General features: G+C 45.9%; 1 protein-coding gene across 6 annotated transcripts in view; it reads right to left on the bottom strand.

The window, feature by feature from the left end:
- Positions 1 to 12,904, bottom strand: part of CARS2 (cysteinyl-tRNA synthetase 2, mitochondrial) — a 34,861-nt gene that overhangs the window by 5,346 nt on the left and 16,611 nt on the right. For 3 of the 6 annotated variants that reach the window (XM_035901139.1, XM_035901141.1, XM_035901140.1), the window contains 4 exons: positions 11,343 to 11,409; positions 6,099 to 6,237; positions 3,927 to 4,050; positions 1,819 to 1,917 (listed from right to left, as the gene is read on the bottom strand). In XM_035901139.1, the coding sequence (XP_035757032.1) occupies positions 1,819 to 1,917; positions 3,927 to 4,050; positions 6,099 to 6,237; positions 11,343 to 11,409 (429 nt within the window). The remainder of the gene's footprint in view (positions 1 to 1,818; positions 1,918 to 3,926; positions 4,051 to 6,098; positions 6,238 to 11,342; positions 11,410 to 12,904) is intronic. The other 3 variants (XM_035901138.1, XM_035901142.1, XM_035901143.1) reach the window with 3 other exon arrangements.

The following is a 12,904-nucleotide window of genomic DNA, read 5'->3' as shown; positions in this document are numbered from 1 at the left end:
TTCCCTCCAGTTTTGCCTGTTTAGCAGTTTCTTCTAGCAATTTTGGATGGATTCACATTCACAGCCTGTGGCTGCCCAGGCTCCTTCTCTGGCCAATGCAGAGAGGGAGAGACAGGCAGTCTGATTTTATACAACCACCAGACTAAGAGGAACCATCCCTCAGTGCTGCCGTTCTCTCTCCACCGACTACTGCAGAAGCGCAGGCAGCAGCTAGGCTTAGACTGTAAGGCTGATTAGCCAAGATGAACCCCACCCTAAGAGCAAAGACAGACCCACAGGCTATATGCAAACATCCAGATGAAGAGGGCCCGAACACTGCTCCCCGTAGCCGCTACATGAAATTGTTAGTACAGCAGCAGCCAGGCCAGCTAGCCCTCTTGCAGACAGCCCACATGCCAGGACCTGCTCCTGGCAAGCTTCTTGCCCCTTCGCCAGGTAGCCCTGGGCATGCAAGGTTGGACACTGAGCTGTTGTGGCTGGTCTTGAGATCAGAGAACAATCCCTGCACCACTTTATTTACTAGCTTGCAGCAGCCCACGGACCTTTCTGATGAAGATTTTGATTGATTCGTTTACTGGAAGCTGAAAGGAAAGAGCAGAGGGACAGAGAAGGGTCTGACGCACTGCTCCTTCCTCCCTGCCTACCTCCCGCCAACGTCTTGTGCTGACCCTGCTGCCCCAGAGAAACTAGCACAGCATGCAGAAAAGAAAAGCATTCAGACGCTTGTTTCAGCAAAAATAAAGATGCAGCAGGCAGTCCAGAATCTGGAGGAATGACGCTGACATCCAACTTACAGACAAATGTAAGTGTTTAGTATTGCACCAAAGAAGTAACATGACAAACCACGGGTTATCAGGAGTAACACGCAGCCAAATCACATCCAATCACTGTCTTGAAAGAAATTTTGTGGAAAAATCCACAAAGAGGTGAAGTAAATACATAAATGTACTGCTCTACTACCTGACTTCCAAAGGATTAATAAGGTTATTTACATTTTCTTATCCTCTTCTCCCCTTCCCCCCAAAAGAAATTTTTGCAGAACAGTTTCTCCAAAGAAAGTTCTCAACTTCTTGGTATTCAGCTCCAGATTTGAGCAGGAGAGGAGCACGGAACAGCCTGCTAGTCTCCCAGCACCTTGCATCATTTTAAATGCTCCCCTTCCATATATCAGGATATCACCTTCGCATTTACCACTCTCTTCTCCACACAGTACTTTGCTTTGGGCTTTTCTCTCCTTTTTTTTTCCCCTCCTCATTCCTACCTTTCCAAGCACTAGAGGATATGTAAGATATTTCCAATGACAGCACCCCCCTGGCACCCTACCATGTCTCAAAACAGAGCAGCCCCTTTACCCACACCCCAGCTTTCTGCAGAGTAGCTGGACCCTGGCTCCTGTTGTGCAGGGAGGTCACAACCGCAAATATTCGTAAGGCTATCAAAGTCAGCCTGGGTACAACCATCAGAAAGAAGAGGAAGAGCCGGGAAAAAGCCAGACACGTAACAGGACCAACTTAAAAGGCCTCCAGTGCTAACTTTTTCTCATTTAATTCCTCACACTTTCGTTTCCACAGCACAATTACTGCAGAAGTGAGCTGGGAGTATCTCAGAGAAGAAAAAAAGCCCACACTTTGCTTTCTCCTGTTCTTCATGCTCACATACTCTCCTAAGACATCACGGGAGAAACTGCAAGCAGTGCAGAAAGGTTTACTAAAACCATAAATAACTTTGTTACATCTGACGCTTCTGGAAAGTGCTCTATAAAACATAACGCTGGCACTGCTACCATGTATTAGTACACATAGAAGAGATGTTCCATACCTGTCTTTCTCCAAAGGACATCCCAAGGGCATTAAAAAAGCCTTCTATATAGGAAATAATGCTTCCATACACAACAGAGCTTCTAGGAGATCCAGCATCCTGTTTAAAAAACACTCAAAAGAGATTGTCCAGTCAATACATATTACAGAACTCAGCATCTCTCTGTAGCCTAGGTCCACAAGGGAAAACTTACTACTAATTATATAGATCTACCTCCACCAGTAACACCTGCCCAGATGGGAACTTTCAGAGAGATATAAAAGCACCTCACAACACAAAGGGAAAAAGATTTAAGTAAACGGGGGAGGGGAAGAGCTTATTACCAGCATGCGCAGCGAGGAGAAGAGATGTGTGAAGCTGCCATGCATTACATGCACGCAGTAAATTAGACCTAAAAATAGCACTTCTGGGCATGAAAGGGCTGTGTGTATGAAAACAAAATAAAAGAACAAAATCCCAGCTTCAAGGGCACCTTTAAAGTAAATTAAAGTAAAAAAAAAACACCAAACCCCAAACCCTTTTTTGAGTGTCTTATTGATTTAAACAACATGAAGACCGCTTTGAGATAGCTTATGGCATTCTGTTATGCCCCAGTAGCACCAGCAACCACCAGCAGCAGTGCTAGAATAGCATTTTTAAGAACACAAATACAGAGGAAAGAAATACATATTTCACAAAAAGAAAAAAAAAAATCAAGATTAAATGATAGCTGAGAAGCAATTCAGGGGATTAACCCTTGCCTAAAAAAACAGTGATGACATACATGACCAAATTAGCAGATGGTACTGGATTTTATCCGACATCTCCATTAGGGCCAGAGACAAGCCATAACCTAAATTTTGCAAAGGATCTGAACTGGAAGGAGCTGAAGTGGACCGCTGAGGGTGAGAAACAGGAACGTGCCAACTAAGGTAAGAATGACAAGAAGATTAAAGAGAGGACTGAGTAGTTACATTTATGTGAATTTACTCACAACTCTTACGGAGAAAAAGTTTGCGCGCAGCCTGTAGGAGATAACACTCAGACAGCTGGGCTGCATGCAGACAAGCTCCACCACCGCAAGCAGAAAGCTGAGTCAGCTGCCCCGCAAATATCCCACCCGATTCTTAGCAAAGTGAGTGACAGAAGGAATTCAGGGAAAACAAGCAACAACTGGCAAAATGAGGCTGCTTGTATTTAAGGAGTGGCAATGCTGTTACAGACCCCTGCTGCAAACTGGCTCGAGCTGGGGATTTCTCTTGGAGAGTCATTTTGTAAAGAAAAGGGAAAGATAAGGCTAAGGACAGAACTTAAAACACCAGCACCAAAACAAGGCCTAGAGGAGGGAGGATTTCTAAACCAATGAGCCAATTCAGTTATTACTCTATGCTCGGCACCTCTTTCACAGCACAAAAATGGTGGACATGATGGCACCGGCAACCAAGGAGCACAGCAACAAGGCTGAGCTGCTCACCTTGAGCGAGAAAGGGAGCTGCTGGTACAAGGAGAGCCAGAAGTGCTTCAGACTGTATTTAAGGTCTGGTCCTTACCAGATGCTTCCTTTGTGTCAGCACTGAGAGATCTTAACCGGGTCTCAGTTTGCCAAAAGCCTTCTGAAGGTGGACTCATACAGACATGCTGAGGCCACAGTTAAAACCTGCCGACAGCAGAAGCCACTCAGTCCCCAAAGCTGAACTCACCACCACGACTGCCCTGTGGCACCTGGGACTGCCTGCCAAAGCCCCTGCAGCAACCACCCTCCCCCCACCATTTCCCAATTTAGATTGATTTCTGTGCATGGGTATTAAGCAAAAAAGCAGGGTAAGAACATAAAACCAGCACTAAAATTAGCAGCATGCCACAATGGCTTCAGGCCTTTCAAAAACCTTAGGTATAAATAATACAGGGCAGCAGGAAAGAAACATCCTTTGGACACAACGAAGCACAAAACAATAGCTGTACACAATTCCTGCGATACGGTCAGGACAAATGGGCACCATTAAGGTCAACAATTTATGGAGCTCTGTTTCTGCTGGTTTCTTATGTGAACAATAAACTAATCTGTCTGCATTAAACAGTAGGACAGTGGACAGCTGTCATTTTCTGATCTCTGTATCCTAACGGGTTACCTTAGTAACAGCCTTAAGCTGTCTGTTGCCATGGTGAATGAGGTCCATAATTGCTGCAACAGCCCTGGAGGTGTCAAAGTCATCTGCAAACGCAGCCTTCACAGTTACTTTTGTGTTGGCTAGCCTTCAAGAAGAAAAGGTAACATTTAAGATAAGACAAACAAGATGCCAGCAGTACGCTGAATTCATCAGCTATTCAGCCAGAGGGAGTCATCGAAAGGACACTGTCATTTCCTTCCTAGCTGTCCCATGATGGGCGATGCTACGCTGATCAGGGAGAACACATCTTTCAGCTGCGACAGGAAAAAACTTGACGCCCATCAAAATCCAGAGTGCTACATCCGTTCAATAAATACCTCACTAATCACAGGAACCAACAACGGCAGAGCAAGGCTTGCCTTAATCATTTAAAAAAACAGATGGAAAATGAGGTTGATACTAAGCACATTAAAGACTTCGCCAAGTTCTTTTTTTTCCAGCAGCCCATTTTTCATGCTAACAGCATGTTTCCCTTCCAACACCACGTCAACTCCCATCACTCCAGTGCCTGGCAAAAGAGCTGACTCAGGGTGAGCCAGGCATCCCGTTAGCAGGATCCATCCCGGAAGCGGGTGCTGCTTCCTCGTTTCCCCAGGCGAGCCCAATACCAGCCCTGGGACTCCACTTGGCTTGGCTGAGGCGAGGAAGTCTGGTGGGACCATTTGTGCAACAGCGCCAAAAGCCATGGGGCAGCCAGCGCTCACCGCCGCAGGACCAGTGCCACCCGCTGCAGCCGCTTTGAGCGGGAGGATGCGGATAGCGGGGGGAATAAGCGGCGAGCTGCAAACAGCTGCTGGCAGCGCGCTCCTGCACACCGCCAGGGGAACCCGACCTCGACAGTGCTGACCCGAGGATGCAGTTTCATGATAAAGCTCAGGGAGCGGGGTTACCTGGGGAACCTCAAGCTATCCTAGTGCCTCTGGGGCTCTCCTCAACCAGTTGTGCCTATTTCTGAGTGGTTTTGCTTGGAATGCCTGCCTCCCCTCGGATATCAGATGGTTGCTGCCCTAACCCATTCCTCCCAATGCTCTTCCCTGCAAACTTCCCCCTCTCTGCTGAATAACTACCACTTTCCTAATTAAGAGCTCTGTTTCATTCTGGTTGTTTTTACATCTATTACATCTAGTGATCCACAAGTTGTGCCCTCCCACATGTCCCCCACTGACAATCCATTTCAACTTGCCCACGTGCCTCACGTCTCAGCCTTATCTCTCACCAACAGGTCTTCTGCAGCCTCCTACTGAAGGACTCAACTTCGCCAAATATCACAACTACTTAATTCAGCTCCCCCTCCCTGCAACGCATTCCAGTGCCCCTTGCAAGCCTTTGTCAGTGCGGCCGCAAGCTCCCTGACAGCGAGGTGCCCGCGCCACAAGGAAGCCGCCTCTCACTTCTACAGCATGGGCCATTTCCCCTCTGATCTTACACCCCAGAGCTGCCTGCATGGACAGACGTTGCTTCAGAGTGCTCAATGCACCTCCTACCCCAACTCCAGAGCACTGCGCTCATCTTCTCAGCTTTGCACCCAACACACAGCATGTCTCTCTCCTGGAAGACAGTCTGGTTTTCCTAAGGGACTCCAAAGACGATTCTCCTCATCAGCATCAGGGTCACAACAGCCATAACTACTTCTTTCCCCACGACTTTTCTGCCCCGGCCAGTTTCTTAGTAACCCCTTCTCTCCTCTGCTGCACACCACAGTGCCAGCCAGCTTGATTACAAGCTCATGGGCCCAAGGCATTAATTACTTTCCACTTGTCCTCTTTCTTCCTCAGTCACTAACAAACAGTTCTACTTAAGAACTGGGCAGCCTCACAGCTTCAGTCACAGCTTTGCCTTCTACATCACTCAAGAGGGGCAAAGATTCAAGTGCTGGGATAGGCACACTAAATAAATAACACGGATTTTAAAAATACAGTGAACAAAGTGTAGCAGACTATGAGGAAAAACAGCTGGCTAGAAGAAGAAGAAAAAAGCTGCCCTTGGTGAGGGCTGGCAGGGAAGGCTGCTTCTCAGTCCTTCTTGTCCTGCTGCTTAAACAGGATTCAGCACGCTACAGTGTTTAGTCCTCTGAGCCCGTCAGCAAACTACTGCATGCATAATCACAGTCTAAGATACAGGAGGCACACTTACCTTTCCCACAGTATGTCTTCTCTAACAGGGTCACATACCAGCTGTCCTTTTATATAAGCATTTGCATCGCTAATAAATGAGGAAATTGCCTGAAGAAGGTGCTTTGCATCATCCATGCTCTCGTCACTAAATTCTACTGCTAAGAAAAAAAAAAAAAAAATTTGGGTGTTACAATACAGAGGATGCTGTCTGTCAGACGTAGGAATAATACTCTGAGGCAAAGCCACTCCAGGAAAACTTTGTTATTTGTCACAGCAAACTTTTCTTACAATTAATTGCATATTCAATTAAAAACTCCATTCTTCATGTGCACTAGGTGAATTAAATCAATATAAAAGACAATCATTACATATGACAAAGTTTAGCCTACTGGAAAAGTATCAGATTGATTCAAAAAGTGTTGGGAAGCTGACTGAAGCAATAGCTACTTGATGTGAATTTTCTTTTTTTTTTTAATTATTGAATCTGTGAAGTTATTACTCCAAAGCATTTGGGCTGGATATGTTTCTAAACATCCCTCCAGATTTAATTTGGCAAGATGTACCTTTGACTTCACCCCTAATTTTGTCCCTATTCTAATTTAGGTAGACACGATCTGGTTTTGTAGACTTAATCCTCATCGCTGACTCTGTGAGGAACATAGGCACTTATAGTTAAAGATCTGCTTCACCAGTGTCTAAAATATAGACGGACCTAAAATTTTACAGTCTAGATTCTGCACTAGGTATACAGTTCCCTCAAAGCTAAACTGGCCGTATCAATTTTCAAAGGTTAGAGAAAATACAAATTGCTTAAACTCGTTAAGGGCACATCTGGGAAGGGATTCATCACATCCAATTTATATCTAAGCCTCTTTATAGTCACCAGAAAGAAAGATAAAACCTTAAGGTAAATGATTCATCTCATCCTAAGCAGAGCTCTACTTTATGATGAGATCTGCTACACCCTAACCCTACAGCACTGCTCTTCTACCAACTGGAAAGATGACATTGCCCCCCCGCCCCAGCATGGAGCTAAGCAGGCTCTAGCTAAGACTAGAGCTAAGCGGGCTCCTCTCGCCTTGCCTACACTCTCAGAAGTGCAGGTGCTGGACTGGACCCCTTGCACTTTTACTGCAAGCTGCCATCAGCAAGAGGCAATTTTTCTCTTTGTAGAGTAATGCGCAATTTTCTGTAGGTGAGCACTTGGACTGCAAAAAAACCAGCTCCCCCAGCTTTGGTGGAAGTTATGTCCACCAAGGACAGGCCTAAGTTTAAATGCATTCCCTCCTACAATATCACAGTGGAGTTGGTTACATCTATCAAAAAGCCATTTGTAGCCAGTGCAATATTGCTTCACCGTTTTATGTCTGACCTCTGCACTAAGGTACACCCAAGCTACAGCTTGCAGCGTATTCCTAAGCTCATCAGAACCGAGCATCACCTGTAGCTTCCACAGCAATCTCACCTCTGGTCCCGTGCACATTACAGCCACAATTTGTGCAATTACCCAATGCTGCCCAGACACAGACTCTTCAGAGCACACAGTCCAAGCAAGGGGACAGATCTAAGAGGGCAGGAGCAGCCAGATGTGAGACATGATCTCGGTTCCATTTTCCATTAGCCTAAATCCCAAAGAAGCCCAACTGTTTAAACAGACTTTCCATAGGATTTACCCCAGTTTAACTAAGGCATAAGTCTGGGCCTGTATTTGTCAGATTTTCCACTTGTATGTAATTAAAAATCTGCATTACTGCCTCATTAACACTGGTTTTAAAATTAAGCTTTACTCAGCTTTTAAAAAGACTGATGTATAGACTTTTAGAAAACAGTGAGATATTGAAAGAGATTATTTATATCCACTAAGATTACTCAACTGATTACCCTGGTTACAGGAACTCCGTGAGGAATACTTGATGAAAGTTTACCCTGATGAAGCCCACTTTGATTAAAGCCATTCTTCTTCCCCGATTCACAGCACTCTCCTAAACCACCGCCTGCAGCCACTGCAAACCCACAGCACGGCACAGGCAAGCCTGGCTCTATAAATCTTCACCATACTCCCTACTCCTTCCCTCCTTTGCCACTGAGGGCATCATCACTACACCCTCAAATTACAAAACATACATTTATTAGCACCAACAAGTAACAGAAGACCAGAGGCACCAAAATGTTACAGTTCACTCAGGTTCACAAAGTCACCGGAGCGGTTCTGGTGACCAGGACAGCGTTCTGGGGGCAGAACCCCGCTCCCTGCAGCAAGTTTGCAGCCCTTCCACATAACTACAAAAGGAAAGCTACTGCTGACGAGATGCAAGAGGAAAAGCAGCACCTCACAATGGGGTCCTGCAGGGCTTCAGAGATGGCACCTCTCCTTTATAGCTGCACCCAGAAGCAGCCTGGCAGGCACGTTGGTGGTGGGGCACCACCTAGGAAAGGCCATTTCCCAACAGCGCCAGGTGGGACAGAGGGTGGCGATTCGGGCCAAGAAGAGGACAGCCAGAGGCATTGGCAGAAAGCCTGGATCACCACCACTGCCCCTAGAGCTCAGCCTAACCCTGAGCAGCCCTGCCCCACCAGCCTTAGCAGGCGGAGAGGGTAATAGAGCAGAGGGATGCCCTGCAGAGATATGCTGTGGAAGGATGATGTCCTGCATCAAAGCCTCGTTCCTCTGACTTTTCTCCTCTCCCCCATGGGCAAGTCATCCAACCTTTATCCTCCCTGCAACAGTGACCACCATGGAGGGGGCCCCCCACTTCCACAAAACACATATGCTTCCCTGCGCATGCCCCTCCAGCCCTTGCCCCTACATGGTTGGGGCAGTTTGGAGTCACATTTGTCCTCAAGTGCCCATCAGCACACACGCAGGCAGGTAGCCCACAGCACAAAAAGAAAGCCCATTCGGAGCCCAAGATTCACGTAAACCACAGCACCGAGCACGACCCATTCCCAACTATCAGGCGCTGCCCTCATCCGCATGCCTATGAAGCGAGTGCGGTACCATCACCTGACCCCCGCAGCCTGGATTTTAGCACGTAAAAAAAGAGGTTGTTCTTCACAGGCAGCAATGGCAGCAATCATCGCCAACAGGTTTAGGCTACAAAAACCTTTTTAGGAACAAACAGAATACACTTGGGATCTCACTTCTAATAAAAATACTTAGGAAGCAGACAGCAAGACGAGAAGGAGCACAGTAAACTTATCTTTAGGCCAAAGTGACTTGATAGCAGCGACACAAGCTGACATAGTAAATACCTGGCTCAGCAGGGACTGACTCTGGGTCTTTATCGGACAGCGAATAACTGCACCCTGCCTTATAAGGTGGAGGTGGCAAGCACAGCAGACCTTCCAGCAATCCTTATCTGCCAAGTGGCTTGCTAGTGCTATACTCTGACATAACACCGCTGTATCCTTTCATCAAAACCACCTACGTTTCAACAGGTAGCCCTCTGTTTTTAAATCACAGGAAGGTATTTAACCTGGAAGTAAAGGAAAAAAAGGGTTATGTCCTTGCAGAGGTGCAAAATCTGACATGCAGGCAGCCCTCTGCTTTGGGGCTCCAGTGCCATACCTTGCCCCTAGGCAAGCTTAGAAATTGCCAGCCATTCGGCTTTTGTTTACAGGACAAACATACCTATGACAGTGCTGTAAGTGTTAGCCTTTTTTCTTCTTTTGTTTTAAATACACATTTGTTCAGGACTCTCAAGTGCCCCAGGTTGCAGCTGGGGAGCCATTTAGGTATGCACAAGGTATTTCACATCCTGACAGAGACCCCGAGGAAACAGCCAGGTGTGCCACTGTCCTGCAGCATCACCCCAAAACAGCCAGGCATGCCACCATCCCGCTGCCTCATCCTGTGGTGGCAGTGCTCCCCACTGCCTGCCCCCCTCTCCTGCTCCAAAAAGGGGCTTGTTCTGCAGCAAACCTCCCGCCCGGATCCATTCATTCCTTCCTACCACAGTGGAGGTTGGCAGTTAATAACCAGCAGTCTCTTTAGTATCCCATGCTTCAAAAATATTCCAGGGATACATGGCATTACCAATGCCTTCAGCTGCCTTAGGAGAGGGAGGTTCCACCAGTAAGATCAGAGGGGTGGCTCCTGCAAGCAGCTGGAGGCATTAACAAGCAAAAAGACTTCTCAGTCCAATGACTGAGAAAGGGTTGCCAGGCTCTGGAATGGGCTGCCCAGGGAGGTGGTAGAGTCCTCATCCCTGGAGGTACTTAAAAGAAGGATAGATGAGGTGCTTAGGGACATGGTTTAGTGGTGGGTTGGCAGGGTTCGGTTAAAGGTTGGACTCGATGATCTCAAAGGTCTTTTCCAACCAAAGTGATTCTATGACTGCACATCTGTAACAACGTGCAGCGCACTGCATGCTGATGGATGCTAGCAAAGCCACAGAGCCTCAACCACACCAGCTCTCCCAGTCCCACTGCTAGAGGTGCTTTATCCAAGGCAGCTAGAGGCCCGCCGAAACAAGGCGGCAGGTCTTTCCCTCTGCTTCACCATCCCTTACCATGCCAGGACGGCCAGCAAGCCAGATGACCAAGCAGTGGTCAGGGAACTACCGTCTGCTTTTGGCAGGCACCAATTAGCTGATAACAACGCTATCCATATGAAAACCTCTTCCAGTTCAAAGTAGCATCTGCCTGCTGGAAACACCACGGTATGGACAGGGAAGGTGACAAAACCTCCCCCACGTCTCCTCACCAGCAGTGATTGCCAGGCTAAGATGATCATTAGGTTATCAAGCACTGGTGTAAGCGAGCTGCACTGCACCACAGAACTGCTTGAACACTCAGTAACGCCACAGGACCAAAAATGATAGTGCAGCAGGGAGATAAAAAGTTATTAGCAAGCCCTTGTTGTACCCTACGGGAATATAAGGCAAAGCTAGGTAAGTCTCCAAAAACAGCTGATGATCATGACTGAAATACAAGTGACTGCAACAGATGCAAATCAGAGATGGAGGTAATTCACTAATTGAAAGTGCAATTAATTGAGAGTTGCAATTAACTGCAGCTCAGGAAGGTATTTAGACAACTGGTTAAGTACTGTCCTCTGTAAAGATGCTTTTCTAAACGAGAGCCAAAGAGCAGCCCCGCAGAGCATCGCCAACCACTCCACTTACCAGAGGGGAAGGGCAAGGCACTGAAGGGGGAGCCCGCTCCCACCACCACACCTCTGCGTCGCCAGCTTGGGAAGTGCACATGGAAAGCCATGCATATCTCAAGAAATAAGGATTCGGGGGGTTTTCCCCCCCCTTACCTGAGCTGTATCTGCTGCGCAAACAAAACATCCTGAATTGATCCGACGAAAATTTCTTCAGGAAATCCTAAACTCCACCCACAAGAAGACAGCTTTAGCATTATATCAAACAATTTCTTCAGGAGTTGTTCCACCTCCTTACACTAGTTTCACAGCATATTTCAGACACACTAGCATGACAAATAATCCATCTTTGCAGCTTAAGATAGGCACAAAGCTTTAAACTGTAACACTGTTTTAAAGTCTAACCTAAATAAAACCTAATTCCATATAAAATAGATTGTGTGCACACATATATACAAGATATAAATATATACACAATGTCAAACATAGGACAGTGAAAAGTGTAATTACGATCAAACACACACTGTATAAAGACCTTTGCAAAAATCCAAACTGAAATTACCAGACTAAGATATACAACCTTGCAGGAAAGGACAGCTCCTGAGTTTTGCAGACTTTATGGAAAAAGAAAGATTTCTTGAAAAAGAAAATAAGTGTACTTGAGTGTACTTTTTTTCTGCAGGACTAGAATATGAAGGAAAACAGTGAGTGAACAAAAACAATCTTGTTTTTCATATTGCTAGAATTTATCTGTGTTGATTATGAAACCTCATTAATTTTACCCTAATATTTATCTAGCTTCACAAATAATTTACTGTAGTAGATTATTACTATTACTACTAGTGTAATTAATTTATACTAATAGTATAAAGAACTGTTTCAGTGCTTGGAAGGTACACTGATAAAACATTCAATCACTTCCAACTCTGCTCTCGGCAAGGCTGGACGCTGTGGCAGGTTGCCTGTGAACACTGCAGTCCTGCTTTTTTAATTTATTTGCAGATTGGTGATGGTAAGTTTTTAACACTGAACTGCCACTGAAATAGAAAATCATAAAAGGAAGTCAACACAAGTGACAAAACATGGAACATGTCATTTGCTCAAAGATGCACATTTCAAAATTTAGCTTCTGCTACCAGACTAAGCCAGCCTGAACACTGAAGGTAGCAAAGCATCAGCTGTGTGCCATCTCTCATGTGAAAACAGAAGTAATTGAGGCAATCAGGGCAAACTAAATCGAGAAATAGACAGTGATAGTAACTGTTCGTTTTTGGTGAGTGGCTTTGGTTTGTTGGGGTTTTTTGCTTTGTGGTTTTTTTTTGTTTGTTTTTTAAATGAATTCTATGCAATTGAGTGTACCTAATGTGCTCAGAAGCTTTACACTAATATATAGAGGTAGAACAGTATGAGTAAAGTATGGAAATAAATTTGAATTTGGGAAAGGACCACCTGAACTGGAAAAAACAACTCTGCGTTTCATTAAAAACGGAGCACAAAGAAAGTATCACTGCTCTTCCAGAGCAGGTTGCTAGGCCATGCGTTATTGCAACGTGCTTGATTTTGGGATCAGAATTAACAGATATTTTAAAAAAAGAAAAGAAAAGATAAAAAAAAAAACCTGAGAAGGGGACAAGGGGAGGGAAAAGGGGGCAGCTGGACATGGAGGATGCAGGGCAGCCATGCCTGGGTGCTGGCCTGGACTGCAGATGGCCGCCAGA

This window comes from Egretta garzetta, unplaced genomic scaffold (assembly GCF_000687185.1).
Source record: "Egretta garzetta isolate BGI_Z169 unplaced genomic scaffold, ASM68718v1 scaffold168, whole genome shotgun sequence".
NCBI lineage: Eukaryota > Metazoa > Chordata > Aves > Pelecaniformes > Ardeidae > Egretta > Egretta garzetta.
Note: the sequence above shows the minus strand (reverse complement) of the source record. Positions and strands in the feature narration are given on the sequence as shown.